Source organism: Orycteropus afer, unplaced genomic scaffold, assembly GCF_000298275.1.
Source record: "Orycteropus afer afer isolate SDZICR_OR568_19922 unplaced genomic scaffold, OryAfe1.0 scaffold00117, whole genome shotgun sequence".
NCBI lineage: Eukaryota > Metazoa > Chordata > Mammalia > Tubulidentata > Orycteropodidae > Orycteropus > Orycteropus afer.
The window spans coordinates 2020805-2045117 of record NW_006921704.1 but is presented as its reverse complement, the minus strand read 5'-3'; the positions used below and the strand labels follow the sequence as shown (position 1 = coordinate 2045117).

General features: G+C 34.7%; 1 protein-coding gene across 1 annotated transcript in view; it reads right to left on the bottom strand.

The window, feature by feature from the left end:
• The window catches only part of UGGT2 (UDP-glucose glycoprotein glucosyltransferase 2), a 601530-nt gene that overhangs the window by 218900 nt on the left and 358317 nt on the right, over positions 1-24313 (bottom strand). The window contains exons 17-20 of the mRNA XM_007944010.2: positions 8208-8372; positions 7627-7750; positions 7439-7537; positions 1817-1911 (exon numbers count right to left, since the gene is read on the bottom strand). Coding sequence (XP_007942201.1) covers positions 1817-1911; positions 7439-7537; positions 7627-7750; positions 8208-8372 — 483 coding nt within the window. The remainder of the gene's footprint in view (positions 1-1816; positions 1912-7438; positions 7538-7626; positions 7751-8207; positions 8373-24313) is intronic.

Here is a 24313-nt window from a genome sequence, read left to right as displayed (position 1 = left end):
GAACTCCCACACTTAATTTTCAAAAATAGCATTTTGAGATTGAAAATATTTTTTTTTGTCTTCAATGTATTTTATATCTTGTAGTATTTTCAATTTATTGTTCTGAAGGTGCTTGCTGTTTCTGTTATTGTTGTAAGTTGTCACTGAGTTGATTTTGACTCATAGCAATCTCATACACTACAGAAAAGAACTACACCATAGGGCTTTCTTGGCTATAATCTTAATCAGGCCTTTTCTTCTGCGTACCACTGAGAGGGTGTGAACAGCTAACCTTTAGGTTAGCAGTCTAGCGCAAACTGTTTGCACCACCTAGGGACCTTAGATATTATAAAACTTTGAAGTAATGAAAATAATCATTCATCCTCTAAGAGAAAATACATAATTACACATTCTGAAAGTTACAGAAGAAGCAATTAACTAAAACAAAGATAAAGTATCTGGTACACACACTGCAACTACTAAGGTAAGGAAGTTTCTGAGCCTCTCAGAGGATATGCTTCCAGAAATTCTTGACAAGAACAAATGGGCAGAAGCTAATTTCTCCCAACACATTACTGTTGCTCCACAGATCAAACAACCATTTTTGAAATATACTGGTCATCGACTACTGAAAAAAGCTTGAATGTGCTTTCAAATCGTATAATATGATATAATTCTCCTAGAGATGTGAAATGCTTCATTTAAAATGTATTAATTTTTCTTAATCTGGTAGCCAGCCTCCAAGATTTTCCCTGATGATCCCTATTTCTGGTATTCATGCACTACATAGTTCTTTCTTATAATGTGTACAGATAAACTGTTTAATAATAATCAGAATATCATGGAAATGACAGTGCAAGACTTCTGAATCTAAGTCATAAAAGGCATTATGGCTTCTTCCTTACTCTACCAGAACACTCATTCTAAAAATAACCATGTTGTGAGGACACTGAAGTAAGACGAAGAAGAGGTCCATATGACAATGTAATAAAATGACCTGCAATAGCCATTAGAAAACTGAGGCTAAGAGCTGCCAAGAGTCAACTGTTGCCAACTTGGGAGTTGATCCTCCAGCTCTAGTTAAGTCTTCAGATGACTGCAGCCACAGCAAATATTTAGGTAAGTTACTATTGATTTCCTGACCCGAGTAACTATGAGGTAAATGTCTGTTCTCTCAAGGAACTAGGTTTTGGAATAACTTGTTACACAGAAATAAATTTATTATGAGCACCAATTTCAAAAATATTTTGGATTATATTTCTTATGTCTTCTAATCTAGCCATACTTATGCTAAGAAATACCAAAGTTTATAAAAGCATACTTAAAAATATATAGAAATGCATCCTACTGAAGTATACTGCTTTATAACTATTTGACAAGAAGAATGTTAAAGTTTGCATAAGGTTTAAAATACTCTTAAGTAAGATAAATTTACTTAATTTTAATTAAAGAATCAAGTAAAGAAAGTGTTGCCTAATTATGTGACTAAAAACTACTATATTTGCTGCTGCTACTAAAAAGAGGATGTTTTTAAGTGGTAAGCTCTGGAACCATTCATTCTGGTTTAATAGTCTATCTTGCTATCAATATCACACATTTATATGCCAGATAGCAAAGGCTAGCTAAGAACATATGGGTCATAAGTCATAAAATACAGGTAGGTATTTCTTTTCCTGGGCAATATTACCTGTTTTAGTCTCCTCAGCACCATGTTCTACCCCTGTCAGGGTAATTAAAATGTTAACATAGAAAGGAATGAAGAGTTAATGCATGTACTTCATACTGCCTTCCAAAAATGAAACAAATTAAAATTTTTGTAGAAACACTAGATACTCACCATGTGCTTTAATGCATTAAAAAGCAATTTTCTTCCAGATGGCTTATCAAAATCAGCAATAATCCAGAGAGTCACTGCAGAAATTACATCATCATCTGAAAGTTTCAAATACGCTAGTCAAATTAATTATTCAAAAAATCAAACTAAAAGAAGGAATTATAGTTTATAAAACAGTTAAAAATAACACAAAATATCATATTTAAGTTATTCTTCTTTAAAATAAACAAATGTTGCTAAAACTTTTAAGCCTGAATACATAAACCAAAAAAATCCAATGCTGTCAAGTCAGATGTGACTCATAGCAATCCCTCCTTGGGTTTCCAAGGAAGTATCACTATGGAAGTAGATTGCCGAATCATCCTTCTGAGGAGTGGCTGGTAGGTTTGAACCACCAGTCTTCTGGCTAGCAGCCAAATGCCATATATATATATATGTATATATAAATGCTAGAAGAACCAACATTAACTGTAGCACTTTTCACAACAGTCACGAGGAGGGAACCACTAAAACTTCTAACAACAGATAAAAGGATAAACAAAATGTGGTATATACATATAGGGGAATATTATGCAGCTATAAAGAGAAATGAAGTTCTGATGCATGCTACATGGATGACTTTGAAAACCTTATGCTTACCAAACTCAGTCAGTCACAAAAGGACAAATACTATATGATCTCACTTACATGAAATAAGCAAATATACAGAAGCAACATTATTCATGGTTACCAGGGATGAGAGAGAGGGGCTGAATGGGGAGTTTTAGGGGATGCATGGAGTTTATGCAAATAGTGGTAGAATATTTAAAATGACAATAGTGAAAACAGTGGCATAATACGAAAACTATAATCAACGTCACTGAGTTGTAAATGTGGAAGTTGTGGTGGCAGATGTTTTGGTGTATACATTTTCCCCACAGTAAAAAAGAGAAAGACAGAAATGCTAGAAGAGTAATTCTAGAAGAGTAACAAGTTATTCTACTTCCTCCATTTGCTGATGTGACACAAGTCAAATTGAGGAGAAACAGCTGCAAACACCCATTAAAAATTGGAACATGGAATGTATGAATCTAGGAAAATTGGAAGTTGTCAAAACTAAAATGGAATGCATAAATATTGATATCCTAGGCATCAGTGAGATGACATGGACTGGTTTTGGCCATTGTGAATCAGACAACCATATGATCTACTATGCTGGGAATGACAATTTGAAGAGGAATGGCGTGGCATTCATCATCACAAAGGATATATCAAGATCCGTCCTGAAGTACAATGCTGTCAGTGATAGGACAATATCCATATATCTACAAGGAGGACCAGTTAATATGACTATTATTCAAATTTATGCATGAACTACCAAAGCAAGAGATGAGGAAATTGAAGATTTTTATCTACTTGTACAGTCTGAAATTGACTGAATGTGCAATCAAGATGTGTTAATTATCACTGGTGACTACAATGCAACAGTTGGAAACAAAGATGAATGACCAGTAGTTGGAAAATGTGGCCTTGGTGACAGGAACAATGTTGAAGATGACATGATAGATTTTTGCAAGACCAACGACTTATTCATTGCAAATAACTTTTTTTAAAACACAAATGGCAGCTATACACTTGGACTTTGCCAGATGGCATACACAGGAATCAGATTGCCTATATCTGTGGCAAAAGGTGATGGAAAAGCTCAGTATCTTCAGCCAAAACAAGGCCAGGAGCTGCTTGTGGAATAGACCATCAATTGTTCATATACAAGTTCAACTTGAAGTTAAATACAATTAGACCAATTTCACGAGAGCCAAAATATGGTTTTGAATATATTTCTCCTGAATTTAGAGACCATCTACAGAATAGATTTGATGCATTGAACACCAACGACTGAAAACCAGAAGAATTGTGGGATGACATCAAGAACATCATCCATGAAGAAAGCAAGAGGTCATTAAAAAGATGAGAAAAAAAAAAAAAGACCAAAATGGATGACAGAAGAGACTCTGAATCTTGCCCTTGAGCAGAGAGTAGCCAAAGCAAATGGAAGAACATCACTATAAAAGATCTGAACGTAAGATTTCAAAGAGTAACTCGACCAGACAAAGCCAATTACTGTAATGAAATGTGCATAGATTTGGAGTTAGAAACCAAAAGGGAAGAACATGATCAGCATTTCTCAAACTGAAAGAACTGAGTAAAAAATTGAAGGCTTGAGTTGCAATATTGAAAGATTCTATGAGCAAAATATTGAATGATGCAGGAAACATCAAAAGAAGATGGAAGGAATACACAGAGTCACTGTACTAAAAAGAACTGGTTGATCTTCATCCATTTCAGGAGGTGGCATATGATCAAGAACCAATGATACTGAATTAGAAGTCGAAATTGCACTGAAGCAATTGATGAAGAACAAGGCTCCAGGAACTGAAGGAATACCTATTGAGATGTTTCAACAAAAAGATGTCCCACTGGAGGTATTCACTTGGTTATGCCAAGAGATTTGGAAGACAGCTACCTGGCCAACTGACTGGAAGAGATCCATATTTGTACACATTTCCAAGAAAGGTGATCCCACAATGTGGAAATTATCAAACAATATCATTAATGTCGCATGCAAGTAAAATCTTGCTGAAGATAATTCAAAAATGGTTGTAGCAGTATATTGACAGCGAACTTCCAGAGGTGCAAGCCAGACTCAGAAGAGGATGTGGAACAAGGGATACCACTGTTGGATCTTGGCTCAAAGCAAAAAATCCCAGGAAGAAGTTTACTTATGTTTTATTGACTATGCAAAAGCATTTGATTGTGTGGATCATAACAAACTGTGGATAACACTGAAAAGAATGGGAATTCCAGAACACTTAATTGTACACATGAGGAACTGTACACAGACCAGGAGGCTGTCATTCGAATGGAACAAGGGCACACTGCATGGTTTAGAGTCAAGAAGGCAGTACATCAGGGTTGTGACCTTTCCCCATATTTATTCAATCTACAAGCTGAGCAAATAATCTGAGAAGTTGGACTACATGAATAAGAACATGGCATCAAGATTGGAGGAAGAATCATTAACAACCTGCGATACACTGACAACACAACTATGCTTGCTGAATGTGAGGATGACTTGAACACTTACTGATGAAGACTGAAGAACACAGTCTGCAGTATGGATCACACCTCAATATAAAGAAAACAAAAATCCTCACAATTGGACCTATAAACAGCATCATGATACATGAAGAAAAGATTGAGGTTGTCAAAGAATTCACATTGCTTGGTTTTACAATCAACTCCAATGGAGGCAGTAGTCAGGACATCAGATGACATATAGCACTGGGCAAGTTGGTTGCAAAAGACCTCTTTCAAGTGCTGAAGAGTAAAGATGTCTCCTTGAGGACTAGGGTGCACCTGACACAAGCCATGATATTTTCAATCGCCTCATATGCATGTGAGAGCTGGACAATGAATAAGGACAACCGAAGAAGAATTGATGCTTTTGAGTTGTGGTGCTGGCGAAGAATGCTGAAAGTACCATGGACTGCTAAAAGAACTAACAGATCTGTCCTGGAGGAAGTGCAGCTAGAATGCTCCTTGCAAGCGAGAATGGCCAGACTTTCACCTACTTTGGTCATGTTCTAAGAAGGAACCATTCCCTGGAGAAGGAGATCATGCTTGGTAAAGTGGAAGGTCCACAAAGAAGGGGAAGCCACTCAATGAGATGGATTAACACAGTGGCTGCAGCGATGGGCTCAGGTATAGCAAGGCTGTCACAGGACCGGGCAGTGTTTCGCTGTGCTGTGCAAAGGATCACTGTGAGTTGGATATGACTCGATGGCACCTAACAACAATAATTTTATAATTTTGGCTACTTCAAAATGTCTCATTATTAACTTGGTCTAATTTGCATCATCTCTTGTCATCCTCACTAATATAACTGTCTTTTTAGAAATACTGTAAAATTTGAGGACATAGGAAAAAACCATCCTGAAGTTTCAGTTAAATGTATTTAATTTCACCCAGGCTCAGCATATAACATCTGAGAAAATGCTTGGCATCATTAATACCTAAAGAAAACTTCCCCTTTAGAATGTTACTATAGGTGGCCTACTTAAAACAATTGTAAAAAACTGTTGCACCAAAACTAATCCTGACGATATTTAGATAACTAGAGTTATTACCATATTCAGTAATATGCAACAAAAAGGTAACAATGTTTTCACTCACAACTTCGAAAAGCAATTTAACAGTAATGCAATAACACATTATTTTCAAAGAAAGGTAAAGAATTGAGATACCTTTTAATGTTAGCATTTTTATTATCAAAGCTAGTAATGAGAAGTATTTCAAAAACGCAAAGTAAAATTTGAGCAACTTTACTCTTTGTTTACACATTAACAGAAACGCAAATAAAAGGAAATGAACTCTTTCTCATTTAATATTCTTCAGACCAGATCCTGATAAATATAATTCTCATAACTTTCCTTTCCTATTTCTTTGTTGCCATCATTTCATACACACAGAATAGTAATCTCCTATAACATGAAATTGCAAAGTATTTTATCATTTGCTGACCTTTTTCTAGAAGACTATTTTATGGACATAAAATCACGGAATCCATTAGAAAGTAACACAAGTGCCTCCTGGTACAAACTTGAATTCACTCCACAGAATTCTCAAAAACTGCTTGTGTGGTCTCTACTTAAATCTCTCTCATAGGTAAAAATTTACTCCTTATAAGACAGTACATTCCATTTTTAGGTTGTTCTCAATGTTTGAATGTTACTGCTTATACATTAAGACAAATATCAGCCTTCAATTATCTTTTATTTGTTAGGTCTTGTTTTCTCATTAGTGTAAAGCAAGTCAAGCAAAACATAGCAACCTTAAAAAAAAACAACCAACTCCAATATCTTCATTATCTAAAGAGTTAGTCTTTCCCCCTAAAACTGCACATCCACTGTGAAGTCTTCTATCTAGGCTACATCCTTATTTCCAGTATGCTGTTGTCTTAGTCTTCCCAATTCTGGTTGTGACTACCAACATAAGCCAAACATTCAGATAATACTTAATCAGAGTGCAGAAGAAATATTATCTCCTTTGATCTGGACAGGTGCTCTGGTAGCATAGTGCCTAAGGTACTTGACTGCTAACCAGAAGACTGGCTGCTCAAACCTAGCAGCCAGTCCTCGGAAGGAAGATGGGGCAATCTACTTCCGTAGTGATACCACCTTGGAAACCCAAGGAGGGGTCGCTATGAGTCAGAATCGACTTGACGGCAGTGTGTTTAGTTTTTGGTTGTGATCTGGATATTGCATTTTATTCAAGCATTATTTCAGTTTACAAAGGCTTGAAAAAGTTTTATTGCTGTCTTAAAAAAAGTGGAAATGGAATTGTTTTTAAAAAAGGCAAAACATCCCAAAATCAATTCATTTTGCAAATATGATTAGCTAACATAAAAGACATCATATTCTCAGTGAAATCCTTAAATCCCAACAAATGATAAACTCTCAAGTTGAGCATCAAGACTTCCTAGTAAAAACAGAAACATTTAAAATATATTTTGCAAGGTATTTTACTAAAATTACATGGTTTTGCTGCTTGAGGAATACATATAGGAAAATAAAACATGCTTATTACCTTCCTGGGTTAAATAATACATGTTTTTGGCAATTACAGCACTCTTATCTTGTGAATCCAAGAAAAAGAAAGTAGCAAAATCTTCAACATCAGCAGTTACTGAAAAATTTCATATTAAATATTAAAGAATTAATAATATAAACAAACTCAGTAAGTATTGTAGAAAAGTACATGGATGATTATTTTACCTGATGTAGGTATTAAATTAAGGTACTGTGGTTTAGCGTGCAAAATCAAAGAATTTATACGTGGTACAACAGTATTCTTATCCATAAGGAAATTAATTACATTCGTTCGATCATTTAATGTGCCCTAAAATAACAAAAATAGTATTTAGGTAATACAGATAATTTATATCCATATGTTTTAATATTAGAATATTTAATAAATAATAATAATATGTAATTCTGGATCCAAAATTTAAATTTTGTTTCCATAATTATGTCAATTTTTAGATGTAAGTGAACAAGTTTAGTTATTACTTTCATATCACTATTAAATTATCATAATGGAAATTTACATAAAATTAATTTTTGCTATAAACTCTAAACCAAACTCACTGCCATGGCGTCAGACCCGACTCATAGCAACCCCTCCTTGGGTTTCTGAAGCAGAAGTAGATTGCCCAATCTTCCTTCCGAGGAGTGGCTGGTGGTTAGCAGCCTTCCGGTTAGCAGTCAAATGCCTTAGGCACTATACCACCAGAGCTCCTCATATAAAATACTACTTATAAATATTTATTATATATTTCTAATAAATGCTTACCTACCATAAAAACTTCCTTTTGTAAATATATACATGTATCCATCATTCTGTGAATAACAGCCATTTCTAGTTCTTTAATACTCATCTCTTCATGTTTGAAGGGTTCACCATTATAAAGAGCTTGAGGCAAAGGACCCAGACCAGTCATCTTATAAAAGCTTGCTCCTGCCTATTCAGTTAAACAATATCAGAGTTAAACAGGTATGGCTGTCTGAAAAAGAAACACATGAGAGAAGGAAGAGACACTACCACATTTTTTATATGCTATTGAAAAATTTCAATTTTATTAACTGTATCTGTCCTTTCCAAATATTATCTAAAAGGAAGTACCTTATCTACACAGAGCAGCGGTCAGGAAACTTTTTGTAAAGAATCGTACAGTAAATACAGTAAATGCATTTAAACAATCACATTTTTTAACAGTCTATAAAAATTCCATGTGTTCCTTATTTATACTGTAAAAATTTTATTCTCTCTCATAAACAAGTGTAAAAATGAACAAAATTCATGAAATTAATGTCCTAAGTATTGGAAAACAGCTAAGTGAGATATCCTTGAGAGAAAGGAAATAAAGGAGGTGACCTCTAGGATTGTCCTGAAATTCTAACTGGAAACACTTCTTGGAATATAGAGTACATAGGCAGAGCTGAAGAAGAACAGAAAAGAATAAAATATTAGTGAATATAAAGACATGGAAACCAATTTAAGTAAAGAGAGAAAAAATGAATAATTAAAGAAAGAAAATATTAAGAGCAGCAGGGAGAAGAGGATTATATAAAGAAGAAAAAAAGTAAGAATGAACAAAGAAGGGGAAAAACCTGTCAACCTATAAATTATTACAGCAAGAGGAAAACCCTGCAAAAATGAAAATAAACTTTTTTTTCAGAAAACAAATGCTGAGAGGCCAGATTGCTAGAAAATTGGCACTTTAAGAAATATTATAGAAAGAAAATTGAATTAAGTGGAAACTTTGATCAACACAAAGGAATGTATACTATGGAAATGGTAACTATGTAGATGAAAATGTAAAAAAATGTTTTATTCTCTTTTTACCCATATCAGAAATTAAAGAGAATACATCATTTCAAATCCTATGCATATTAAACTGAGAGCAATTAAATTTATGCCAATAACTCTGATAAAGAAATATTTCCCAAGTCATTTTATTTTACTTATATTACTGTGATGTCAAAACCAAGCAATCACAAGAAAAGAAAATTTAAAACAATATGCCTCATGAAGTAAGATGCAGAAGTTCTTAATAAACTTGCAGCAAATTAAATTCAGCAATATATAAAAATATATCATACCCAAGTGGTTATTACATTAGTATTACAAAGTTGGCTTAATGTTTGAAAATCATTTAATTCAATTCACCATAATAACAGAATAAAGAAGAAAAACCATGTGATCATCTATCAAATGCAGAACAACATTACAAAACTCAACATTTTTTTGTAATAAAAAATTAGCAGTACAACTGATGTAGAAAAAGCATTTGACAAAACCTCATGATAAAAACTCTTAGCACATTAAGAATATTGTTGTTAGGTGTTGACCAGTCAGCTCTGACTGATAGCAACCCTATGTAAAACAGAATGAAACACTGCCTGGTCATACACAATGCTCACAATCCTTGCCATATTTGAGCTCATTCTTATAGCCACCATATAAATCCATCTTCTTGAGGGTCTTCCCCTTTTTCACTGGCCGTTCACTTTACCAAGCATAATATACTTCTCTAGGGAATGGTCCCTCCTGACAATTAAGACCAAATCTTACCTAATGGTGAGATGAAGCCTGGCCATTCTGACTTCCAAGGAGCATTCAGGCTGCACTTCTTCCAGGACAGATTTGTTCATTCTTCTGGCAGTCCATGGTATCTTCAGTACTCTTCGCCAACATCATACTTCAAAGGCACCAACACTTCTTCAGTCTTCCTTGTTCACTCTCTAGCTTTCACATGCATGTGAAGCAATTAAAAATACCATGGCTTGGGTTAGGCACATCTTAGTCTTCAAAGTGACATCTTTGCTCTCTAATGCTTTAAAAAGGTCTTTTGAAGATGTGCCCAGTGCAATATGATGTCTGATGTCTTGACTGCTGCTCCATGGGTGTTGATCGCGGATCCAAATAAAATGAAATCTTTGATGGCAATCTTTTCTCCATTTATCATGATGCTCCTTATTGGTCCAGTTGTGAGGACTTTTGTCTTATATTGAGATGTAATCCATAATGAAGACTGTACTCTTTCACCTTCATCAGTGCTTCAAGTCTTTACTTTCAACAAGCAAGGCTGTGTCATCTGCATATCACAGGCTGTTAATGAATCTCTATCCATTCCTGATGCCGTATTCTTCTTCATATACTCCAGCTTCCTCGAGTATTTATTCAGCATACAAACTGAATAAGCATGTTGAAAGAATATAACCCTGACGCACACCATTCCAGATTTTAATCCATGCAGTATTTCCTTGTTCTGTTCAAATGACAGCCTCTTCTTGGACTATGTGCAGGTTTCTCATGAGCATAATTAAGTGTTCTGGAATTCCCATTCTTCATAATGTTATCCATAATTTTTTATGATTCACACAAGTCATATGCCTTTGAATAGTCAATAAAACATCTTTCTGGTATTCTTTGCTTTCAGCCAAAATCCATCTAACACTGGCAATTATATCCCTCATTCCACATTCCCTTCTAAATCCAGCTTGCACTTCTGGAAGTTCTCTGTCACTATACTGCTTCAACTGTTTTTGAATTATGTTCAGCAAGATTTTACTTGTGTGTGACATTAATGATACTGTTCACTAATTTCCACATTTTGTTGAATCACCTTTCCTGGAATGGCACAAACTTCAATTTCTTCCAGTCAGTTGGCCATGCAGCTTTGTCTTCTAAATTACATGGGATAGATAAGTGCCTCAGTGCTGCATCTGTTTGCTGAAACATCTCAGTGGGTATCCCGTCAATTCCAGGAGCCTTGCTTTCCACCAATTCCTTCAGGGCAACTTCAACTTCTTCCTTCAGTACCATTGGTACTTGATCATCCTGAAACAGATGAACATTGACCAATTCTTTTTTGTGCAGTGATTCTGTGTATTCCTTTCATCTTCTTTTGATACTTCCTGCATCAATCAATATTTTGCCCATAGAATCTTTCAATATTTCAACTCAAGACTTCATTTATTTCCTCAGTTCTTTCAGCCTGAGTTATGCTATGCATCTTTTCCACTTTTGGTTTTCTAACTACAGGTCTTTGAACATTTGATCATGATAAGTTACTCCATCTTCTTGAGCTGTTCTTTCAAATCTGTTCAACTCTTTTATCTTGTCATTTTTTCCGTTTGCTTTAGCTACTCTCTGATCAAGACTAAGCTTCAGATTCTCTTCTGACATCCATCTTGGTATTTTTTTCCTTTCATGTCTATTTGATGACCTTTTGCTTTCTTTGCATAGCATGTTCCTGGTGCCATTCCACTACTCATATGGTTTTCAAATACAGGAGAGTTAACTTGATAAAGAGCATCTACAGAAAACTACATTATATTTAGTAGTAAAAGAGTGAATGTTTTACTTCTGGTAAAATGGTGAAATAGATACACGAGCTACACAGATCCTCTTCAACAAAGAAAAGAGAAACCAACTGACACAGATACAGAAGATAATCCTGGAGCCCTGAGCTTTGAAAAGAAGGATACAGAAGTGGATTAAACACCAACTAGTAGAAGAACATGAATGAAAACAGTGAGTTAGGAGAAAAACTGAACTGCAGACTGTCAGCTATCCTGATGGCAAAGACAGACTGAATATTTCCAAGTAGAGTTAGTATTTGAGAATTAACCTAAAAATTAGCCCTGCTCACCAAGGGCTGCATGGACATGGGTAGCTGAAGACTGAAAAAGGAATCAGAAAAAGGGAGAAAAACTAAGGTGTGGACTTTCAGCTGTCCGGAGGGCACAGTCATTGTGAAAGTGTACAAGCAGCAGCTGGGTGGAACCATTTTGAATGTTTACAAGCAGTGGCAATTTTGGATATTTAAAGTGACAGCATTCTCGTTCAGATTCCAAGGATGTAAGAATAGGCTACACTTGCCAAAGACAGCATGAACATATGGGAGGCTGACGGATGGAAAGGAGACAGGTTGTGAGTGCATAAGTGCTAAGAACTAGCGAATAGAGAAGCACAGTACCCTTTTTACTCAGATATATCTAAACAAAACAAAGAAAATGAAAATCTTGGGTGAATCATTCCAATATACAATCATCAATTAAGTATAAACATAAAAATATCACAACGGCTAGGAGACAAAAGACCATCACAGGCCACATGAAGCAAGAAAAAGCAGTAGAAACAAGGGAACAGGTTAAAGACCCAGAACACATACCCAAGGAAGCAGCAGCATTGGAACTCCCCTGATAAGGAATTCAAAAGAATTATATTTAGGTATCTTCAAAGGATTGAGAGACAGATCAAGGAAAACACTGACAAAACTGAAGAAAAGACAGCCAAAACCCTTGAACAATTTCAGAAGATGACACAAGAACAAAATGAAAAATTAAATACAAAATTAGAAATGATACAAAATCTACAGTTAGAAATCATAAAGATTAATACTACATTCTCAGAAAAAGATAACACACTGAATGGGCAAAAGAGTAGAATTGAATCAATGGACAACAGAATTAATCAGACTGAAGACAAATACCTCAATACTTTCTTTGGAAAGGAATCAATCAGAAAAAAGATAAAAACAAAATGAATAAAGTCTAAGGTTCATGTGGGGCACCATCAAGAGGAATAACCTATATGTAATTGGAATTCCAGAATAAGAAGAGACAAACAAAACCTCAGAGAAAATTGTCAAAGATGCATCGCAAGAGAATTTCCCTGATACGATGAAAGACAAGAATATATCCATTCAAGCCCAACACACCCCAAACAGGATAGATGCCAAAAGAAAATCACCAAGACATATCATCAGCAAACTCACCAAAACCAAAGACAAAGAAAATCCTGAAATCAGCATGGGAAAAACAAAAAGTTACCTACAAAGGACAACCAATAAGACTAAGCTCTGATTTCTGGGAAGAAACCATGCAGGCAAGAAGGCAAGAAGGCAATGGAATGGTATATATAAAACGCTGAAAGAAAAAAATTTCCAACCAAGAATCATATATTTGCCAAAATTGTTCATCAAATATGACAGTGAAATTAGAACATTTCCAGAGAAGTAGAAATTAAAGGAATTTGTTAAAACCAGACCAACATTACAAGAAATGCTAAAGGGAATCCTTTAGACAGAGAACCAACAACAGCAAACAACAATCAACCACTAAAACACATGATGACATAACGTAAAAACAAACCCAGGTATGGATGTAAAATAAAATAAACTTGCAAGATTATAAACAGGAACCAGAAACATTAGTTGTCAAATGAGGACAATTACAAACCAAAAAGAGGGAAAAAATAGTGTAGTTACAAAACTTCTAAATGTAGAGGAAGTCAAGGCAATTTCAAGATAGAAAAGACTGTTCTAAACTTGGGAAGAAAATTATAAATCACAACGTAACCTCAAAGAAAAAAAATAAACTTCACATCATAATAAAAAAAGAGGACAAGCACAAATATTTAGCAAATACTAACCCAACAGCCACTCCTTTGAAGAAAGGTTGGGCAATCTACTTCCATGGTGATATCGCCTCGGAAACAGCACAGAACAGAAAATTATATGGAACAAAGAAACCAGGAACACCACGAAAAAACGCATAACAAAATGACAGCAACAAATTCATACTTGTCAATAGTTATACTGAATGTCGATGGATTAAATGCACCACTCAAGAGACAGAGAGTTGTAGACTGGATCAGAAAACATAACCTACCAATAAGCTGTCTACAAAGACACACCTTAGAGATAAAGACAAAAACAGACTAAAAATCAAAGGTTGGAAAAAGATTTATCAAGCAAATGGCAACCAAAAAAGAGTAGGTGTGGCAATATTAATTTCTGATAACACTGAATTTAAGACAAAAACCACCATACGAGGCAAGGAAGGACATTATATAATGATTAAAGAATTGATTGAACAAGAGGACATAACCATAATAAGTATCTATGCACCCAATGCAAGAGCCCCAAAATATATCAATCAGACTTTAACAGAATTGAAAAGACAAATAGATGACTCCACAGTCATAGTAGGAGATTTTAATACACTACTTTCAATGAAAACAGAACAAATGGAAAGAAACTCAAGAAAGAGTTAAAAGAACTAAACACCACAATTCACGATCTTGACCTTATAGACATCTACAGAACATTTTACTCTACAACAGTACAATATACATTCTTTTCCAGTGCACAAGGAACATTCTCTATGATAAACCACATGTTAGGCCACCAAGCAAGCCTTAATAAATTTAAAAACACTGAAATACTGCAAAGCATTTTCTCAGATCACAATGCTGTAAAATTAGAAATAAACAATAGGAAGATCAATGGAAAAAGAGCAAACACATGGAAACTGAATAACACACTCCTTGAAAATGACTGAGTAATAGGAGAAATAAAAAATGAAATTAAAAAATTGTCTTGAATCAAATGGTATATTGTGAAAACACAATATACCAAAATCTTTAGAACACAGCAAAAGCAGTTTTCAGAGGCCAATTTATAAACATGAATGCACAAGTCAAAAAAGAAGAAAGGGCCAAAATCAACACCTTAAACCAACATCTTCAACATTTAGAAAAAGAAAAGCCTACAGTTACCAGAAGAAAGGAAATAACAAAAGATTTGAGCAGAAATAAATGAAACAGAAAATAGAAAGACAACAACAACAAAAAAATCAAGAAGACTGTACGTTGGTTCTTTGAAAAGATTAATAAAATTGATAAACCACTGGCAAATATAACAAAGGAAAAGAGAGGAAAAAGAGAAATAACATGAACAAGAAACAAATTGGGTGACATCACAAAAGAACCAATTGAAATAAAAGAGTTAATATCAGGATACTATGAAGAACTGTACTCCAACAAATTTGAAAATCGAGAAGAAATGGACAGATTTCTAGAAACACAACACTTACCTAAAACTAACACAGACTGATATGGAAAAGTTGAACAAACTCATAATAAAGGAAGACATGGAACAGGTCATACAAAAAATACCAACAACAATAATAAAAAATTCTGGCCTAGATGGTTTCACTGGAGAATTCTACCAAACATTCAGAGAAGAACTGACACCAATCATACTCAAACTACTCCACAACTTAGAAAAAGATGGAATCCTCCCAAATTCATTTTATGAAACAAGTACAACCTTGATACTAAAACAAGGCAAAGATACCACCCAAAAGGAAAATTATAGACCAATATCCCTCATGAATATGTATGCAAAAATCTTCAACAAAATCCTAGCCAATAGTCTCCAACAACATAACTAAAAAATAATACATTATGACTAAGTGGGGTTCGTATCAGGTATGAAGGATGGGTCAACATTAGAAAAAAAATCAATGTCATCCACCACATACATAAAACAAAGGAAAAGAACCACATGATAGTATCAATTGGTGCAGAAAAGGCATCTGATAAAATTCAACACTCTTTCCTGATAAAAACTCCTAGCAAAATAAAAATAGAAGAGAAATTCCTCAACAAAATTAAAGAGCGTATAGGAGCTCTGGTAGCATAGTGGCTAAGGCACTTGACTGCTCACCAGATGGCTGGCGGTTCAAACCCATCAGCCACTCCTCGGAAGGAAGGTTGGGCAATCCTACTTCCGTAGTGATACTGCCTCGGAAACCCAAGGAGGGGTCGCTATGAGTCAGGGCTGACTCGACGGCACATAACAACAACATATGCAAAACCAACAGCCAACATTATTCTCAATGGAGACAGAATGAAAGCATTCCCCTTGTGAATAGGAACCAGACAAGGATGCCCTCTCTCATTTCTATTGAACATTGTACTGGAAGTCCTAGCAAGGGTCATAAGGCAAGAAAGGGAAATCAAAGGCATCCAAATTGGTAAGGAAGAAGTAAAACTATCCTTATTTGCTGATGATGTGATCCAATACAAAGAAAAACGAAGAGATTCTGCTGGAAAACTACTGGAACTAATTGAGAGATTTAGTATCCAAAAATCAGTTGGATTCCTCTACACCAGAAAAGAGATTGTGGGAAAAGAAATAAGGAAATCAATACCATTTACAATAGCTACCAAAAAAATAAAATTCTTGGGAATCAATCTTACCAGGGATACAAAAGACACAAAGAAAACTACAAAACACTACTTCAAGAAACCATAAGAGATCTACATAAATGGAAGAACATACCTTGCTCATGGATAGGAAGATGGAACACTGTGAAAAATGTCAGTTCTATCCAAAGCAATTTATACATTTAATGCAATCTCAATCCAGATCCTATCAACATTCCTTAAGGATATGGAAAAACCAATCACTAACTTTATATGGAAAGGAAAGAGACTTCAGATAAGCAAAGCATTACTGAAGAAGAACAAAGTAGGAGCTCTCACACTCCCAGATCCTAAAACCTACTGTACAGCCACAGTAGTCAAAACTGCTGGGTACTGATATGACAAAAGATACATAGTCCAATAGAGAACGAGAAGCCAGAGACAGATCCATCAACCTATGGTCAGTTGATCTTTGATAAAGAACTGAAATCCATTAAATGGGGAAGAAATTGTCTGTGTAACAAATGGGGCTGGCAAAACTGGATACCCATTTGCAGAAAAATGAAACAAGATCCATACTTCACACCATACACAAAAACTGACTCCAGATGGATCAAAGACTTAAATATGAAACCTAAAATGATAAGGTTTTTCAAGGGAGAAATAGGAGCAAATTTTGGGGCCCTCACTTATGGCATAAATAGACTGTCAAGTATAACCCAAAATGTACAAACAGCAGAAGAGAAACTAGATGAATGAAACCTTCTAAAAATTAAATTCGTATGTGCTTCCAAAGACTTCTCCAAAAGAGTCAAAAGAGAACCTACATATTGGGGAAAAAATATTCAGCCACAACATATCTGACAAGGGACTTATCTCTAAAATTTATAGAAAACTCTAACACCTCAACAACAAAAAAACAAACAATCCAATTAAAAACTAGGCAGAAGATATGAAAAGATGCTTCACCAAAGAGGATATTCAGGTAGCCAAAAAACACATGAAGAAATGTTCATGATCAACAGCCACTAGAGAGATGCAAATCAAAATAACAGTGAGATACCATCTGGCTCCAGGACTAATAGCAAAGTTCAAGACAGAAAATAACAAATGCTGGTGAGGATGTGGAGAGACTGGGATTCTTATACACTGCTGGTGGGACTGTCAAATGATACAACCACTGTGGAAAGCAGTATGGTGATTCCTTAAAAAGTTGGAATTAGAAATACCATTTGACCCCGTAATCCCATTACTAGGCATGTTGTTGTTGTTGTTGGGGAAAGCAGTATGGTGATTCCTTAAAAAGTTGGAATTAGAAATACCATTTGACCCCGTAATCCCATTACTAGGCATAGATCCCAAAAAAGTGAGAGCCAAGACAAGAACAGATATATACACACCCATGTTCATCTCAGCACTATTTACAATAGCAAAAAGATGCAAACGACTTAGGTGCCCATCAACAGAAGAACAGATAAGCAAACAATGGTATATATACACAATGGAATACTATGCAACACTGAAGAATAATGTAGTCTTCAAAACACAGCATAAAGTGGATGAACTTGGAGGACATTATGCTATGTGAATGAGTCAATCACAGAAGGATAAATATTGTTATTAGTTCATTATTGTTAAAGTCAAGGAATGATTTTTATACAGAAGGAAACTTTCTTTGTTGGTTACCAGGGGTGGGAGAGGAGGAGAGAAACACTGTAAAAATAAAATAAAATTTAAAAGGGTGAATGTTTTTACCCAGAAGATTAGAAACAAGGAAAGGATGTCCATATTACCATTTGAATTCAACATTTTATAAATCTTAACCACTGGAGACTGGAAGGGAAGAAATGAAATGTTTTTTACTTGCAGATGATATGATGAGTAGGTAGAAAATCTCAAGGTATTTGCAAGAAGGCTACTACAATTAATAAGTAAAGTAAGGTCACAGAATACAAGATTACAGCAGCAACAAAATCTTAGAAAATAAAATACATGCATTGAAACAATGAAATGCCTACAGATAAATGTAACAAAACATATACAATACTTAATAGTGGGAATTATAAAACATAGCTCACAGAAATTAAAGATGACGTATTTAAGTGGAAATGTGTATATGATGTTCACATAATCAAAGACTTAATATTGTTAAAATGTCATCTCTTCAAAAATAATCTATAATTTCAATGTAATCTCAATCAAAAATCTAAGCAGTCTTTTTTGAAGAAATTTAAAGATAACTACAAAATTCATATGAAAATAGAAACATTTATATTAGCCAAAACAATTTTTATAATGAAAATTATAGTTTCAGAACTTACACTACCTGATTTCAATGCTTACTACAAAGACAAGGTAATACTGATCATGTAACATTAGTGTGTAAAAACAGACATACAGAACAATGGAACAAAGCAGATATCCAGACAGAGAGTCATATAAATAATTAATTGAATTTAAACAAAAACACCAATGTAATTTAATATTGGAAAGGATGGCATTTTTACAATTGGTACAAGAGTCGATTAGATATTTGTGGAAAAAGAAACTCAATCCTTACCTCATGCTACATAAAAAAAATTAACTTGATATGAATTACAGACCTAAACATAAGAGCTAAAACTAAACATCTTTACAAAACAAATAATGGAGAGAATTTTCCAAACTTCAGTGACAATATTTCTTACATAAGGACATAAAAAGCATGATAAAAATTTGATCCATTCAATGGGTGTGTTGTAATATCTCAATATAGTTTAATTTTAATTTTCTTGAATGATGTTGAATGCTTTTGCATGTCTTTTTTTTTTGCCATTCATATATATCCTATTGTGAAATGCCTATTCAAATATTTTGCACATTAAATTGAGTCACTAGTCTTTTTACTTGTTGTGTTGTAAGAAATTTTTTAGTGTATTTTTAATATAAGTCATTTTTCAGTATAAGTATTAAAAATATACTGTTTCATGTAAAGATACAAAAGGAAAATTTAGGGAGTAATGGAAATGTTCTATCATGGTTGTGATTAAATGGGTACATGAATTGCTGAAAACTCATCAAACTCTGTACTCAAAATGGTAATTTTATGTAAATAACAATTCAAAAGGTTCAATTTAAAATTGTTGGTTAACTTTTCATCAGATAAATTATGAAATAATTCATTATATAAATTCTGAAGTACTTTTAGATTAGGACAGTTGCAGATGTTCCTGTTACATATGCTAAAATCGTTACAAGAATCTATTAATGAGCAGATTCCATACTCATTTCTAGATTTAATTTATAAAAACAAGAACATTTTGAATCCAAATATGTAATTTTTAAATATTCAAAGTTATAATTACATTTTTTTCAGTATTCTACAGAAAAGGGTAGATAATGTTGTAAGCTGGTATTTCAGAAATAAATACACTTAAATGTATTTTCATTATTATCTTAAAGCTTATAATTTTCTGTATAAATATAAATTGAGTTAAAATTCTACTAGTATTCTAAAGTGCACCACTACAGAAAAATATAATTTAATGTATGTTAAAGGTTAAAAGAATTAATTTCTACTGTATAGCAATTATTTTGTCACATGAAGATCTATAAATCAAACTCACCATTTAAAAATTAGTATATTAACACTATTAAAAACAAACCTTTGAATTAGCTTAAGACAGAATACAGTATTTGATTGCTTTATGATTTAATAAGCAACTTGCAAATTGGGGCAGCATCTTTACCCATAAGAAGAAAACCACCCCTGTCAGCTTGAGATTTTACAGAGGTTTAAAGTTGGTTTTTTTTTTTTTTTTTTTTTGCTTAATGAATAAGTTACTATGGTTACAAAGTACTTAACATTTATTGATACAGCATTAAAAAAAATTGCTCTGGAAAGTCTGACTATTGACATATTTGCAGCCATAAGATCCCTTGAAGTAAAGGTTAAGGAAACACACAGTTTTTTAATTAAATCATGAGGTATGAGTTTAAATAGGTTTGCTATTGACTATATTCTTTACACTTGAAAAAAAAGTTAACAATGCTGCAGGGAAAATTAGAAGAGTTTTGGGGTCAAAGTGCAAAATTATTATGCTTGTGCGCAAGAGAAACCCCTTGAAATCAAAGTAAGATATCTATTTTTATTTCATTTTACAATACAGAAGAAATTATTACAAGCATAATTGTTGGTCCAGATTTATTCAATTCAACAAGTACCTACCAAGTACCCGATATTAGTTAAGATATGTGCTGTAATGCTTGAGGGATATAAAAGAATAGTAAGTACATTTTCTCTCAAAGTATTTATACTCCAGGTGGAAATGAAATATATATCCACATACAAAACAACAAACAAACTCACTGCCATTGAGTCAATTTCAACTCATAGCAGCCCCCATTGGGTTTCCAAGGTCATAAATCTTTTAAAGTTTTCACTGGCCAATTTTTTTTCAGAGTGGATGGCCTCGTCCTTCTTCCCAGTCTTAGTCTGGAAGCTCTGCTGAAACCTGTCCCCTGGGTCACTCTGATGTTAACTGAAATACTGATGGCATAGCCTCCAGCCTCACAGCAATATAAAAACCACCATAGTATGACAAACTGACAGATAAGCGGTGGTTACAGAAGCAGACTGCCTCATCTTTCTTCAGTGGCTGGTGGGTTCAAACCACCAACCTTTTAGTGAACAGCCAAATGCCTTAACCACTACACCAGTGTTGTTGTTGTTGTTGTTATGTGCCGTTGAGTCATCTTTGACTCATAGCGACCCCTCCTTGGGTTTCCGGGCAGTATAACTACGGAAGTAGATTGCCCAAATCTTCCTTGTGAGGAGTGGCTGGGAGGTTTGAACTGCCAACCTTCTGGTTAGCAGTCAAGTGCCTTAGGCACTATGCCACCAGAGCTCCCCACTATACCACTGTTGTTGTTGTTGTTGTTGTTTGCCGTCAAGTCGGCCCCGACTCATAGCGACCCCTCCTTGGGTTTCCGAGGCAGTATCACTACGGAAGTAGATTGCCCAAATCTTCCTTGTGAGGAGTGGCTGGTGGGTTTGAACCTCCAGCCTTCTGGTTAGCAATCAAGTGCCTTAGCCACTATGCTACCAGAGCTCCCACTATACCACTAGAGCTTCTTATATCCACATACAGTATATACTTAAAAAGGTAATAGGAAACAGCAAAAATTTAGTTCTGAATGTCAATATCTAAGCACAGCATGGAGATAGTTAAGACTTGTGTGACTCAGATACTTTTATGACTTCATATTTAAGTCAGGTAATTAAATGAACAATATTTCAAACTTTTCAATGAATATATTAAAATCAAATAAGTAGGTTGAATATTTCCTTTCTAGCTGCTCTTAATATTTTATTTAAATGTATTTACTGTCCTCAGGTAGATAAGGATTATGAAAGACTTTAAATGCTATTAATTATTCTGAACCAGAAGAGATTTCCCATAAAACAAATCATATACAACAATTTTGTAAAACACTAAATACATGGTTGAGGTGAATAAAAAGGGGTCTATCAATGAGAAATGTGTTTTTCCTTTTTTTAAAAAAGTGATTCTTATGATCACCTTTATGAATCCACCATCCATTTAAGAGACAGGATTATTTGAAGAAGACTTCTTCCCTAAGGTAGTTAAAGTCTTAACAGGAACTGTTTTTACCAACTACTAGCAAGCAAAGAAGAGATAATTCCTATTCAAAAAAAGAAAAAGAAGAGGAGTAAAAGAAAGGGAAAACATAAGACAGACACAATATAGAAGTATGGAAGTACTTCTAAAACTCTTATAATGAACACTATCGGGTAATATTAAAACACAAATGTTAGGCAATCATCTGCTTTCAATCTATACAAACAGGATCCCTAAGAGATTTCCACCATGTTTCTATTCCATGAACTTACATAATCATTTTATGAAATATTGGTCCCTTCTCCCAGTGATCCAGAATACCTTTAGAAGCTCTGGTGGCACAGTGCTCAGCTGCTAACTGAAAGGTCGGTGGTTCAAACCCACCAGCACTTCATGGGAGAAAAATGTGGCAATCTGTTTCCATAAACATCACAGCCTTGGAAACCCTATGGGGCAGTTCTGCCCTGCCCTATAGGATCACTATGAGTCAGAACAAACTTGATGGCAATGAGGTGGCAGGACCTTGAGAGTACTTGTAAAAAGTAATTTCTTTCTTTCATAATTATTAAAAGAGATGATACTATGCACTTGGTCCTAAAAGAAAGTTAGCCTTGATTGTTTAAGTTTTAAAAAATTATACGAAAATGTAATAGTACAAAGAGTAAAGAAATCCTTCCTTATTTCAGAAATAATTATTTGGAAAACCATTCTTACATAACTTAAAAAAAAATAATTCCTACTACACTGGCTTCTCAATCTCACTGAGACGACCAGTCCTTTGTTCAAGTCTCTATGTTTATCATCTGATATGGGTTGAATTGGGAGCTTTGGTAGCATAGTGGCTAAGGCACTTGACTGCTAACCAGAAGGCTGTGGTTCAAACCCAGCAGTCACTCCTCAGAAGGAAGATGGGGCAATCTACTTCCATAGTGATACTGCCTCAGAAACCCAAGGAGGGGTCACTGTGAGTCCGACTCGATGGTACATAACAACAACAACATGGGTTGAATTATGCCTTCCTAAAGGATGTGTTGAAATCCTAACCCCTGTACCTATATATATGACTGTGCTTGGAAACACGGTTATTTTTTTTGCTGTGTTAATAATAAAGTCATACCAGAATTGAGTCGACCCATCACTTATGAGTGGTGTCTTATAACTTGTGATATTTATGTTACAGCAACAGCAACACTAGAAAACTAAGACACCATCCCTTCTTGGCTTTACTTTTTTTTTTTTTTTTTTTTGCAGCCTGTATCCCATAGAACTTAATTTATCTTTTATTCATTGGAATTCTTTTGCTAATTCCATACCCAACCTATAAAATTTCCTCCTCAGGTTACTTTATCTAGTCACTTTCTTTACTTCTACCCTTGGGCATTCTGGACTTGCTGTAAAAAATGACAACGTGGAAGACTGATATTCTCATTAATTCATCATAAGAATTTTAGCAGAAATTTCAGCAGCATATTATTGTTTCCATATGCCGCTGAGTTGATTCCAACTCATAGTGACCCTACAGGAAAGAAAAGAACTACCCCATAGGGTTTCCCAGGCTGTAATCTTTACAAAAGCAGACCATCACACCTTTCTCCCAGAGCAGCTAGTGACTTAGCAGCTAAGAGCTTAACCACTTTGCTACCAGGGCTCCTTATTTCAGCATTGTAGAAATTCTTTTATATGCTTTTACTTCAGTTGCTTTTCTAGTCCTGAGAGCAGTAATTTCTAAAGCATCATTGCTCTCTTGACGTTCCATTCCTACCACATACCCCTCACTCTCAGAAAATGTCTTTCTTCATAATTCATTCAATAAATATTGACTACACACTGCTCCACTCACTGTGTTAGGCTTTGGGCCAATAATATCCAACAAAACATAAATGATTCTTGCTCTCAGAGAACTCAAGAGTCTAGTGGGAATGAGATATTGAACAATTAATTTTTGAGTACAATTACCATTGAGAAGAACTATAAAATACAGCGTTATAATCAAATGAAGCAACTTAAAGTAGTTTAGAGGGTTAGACAAAGCTTCTCAGAGCAAGTGATATTCAAACTGAGAGCTAACAGGTAAGAACAAGCAAAAAGAAAGCAAGTAACCACAGGCAATGCGATGTCAAGTGTGAAACTGCTCTGATGGAAAGAAGCTTGATCCTTTCAAGATCTTTAACAAATGCTACTGTGGAAACCCACCAGCCACTCCTCGGAAGGAAGGTTGGGCAATCCTACTTCCGTAGTGATACTGCCTCGGAAACCCAAGGAGGGGTCGCTATGAGTC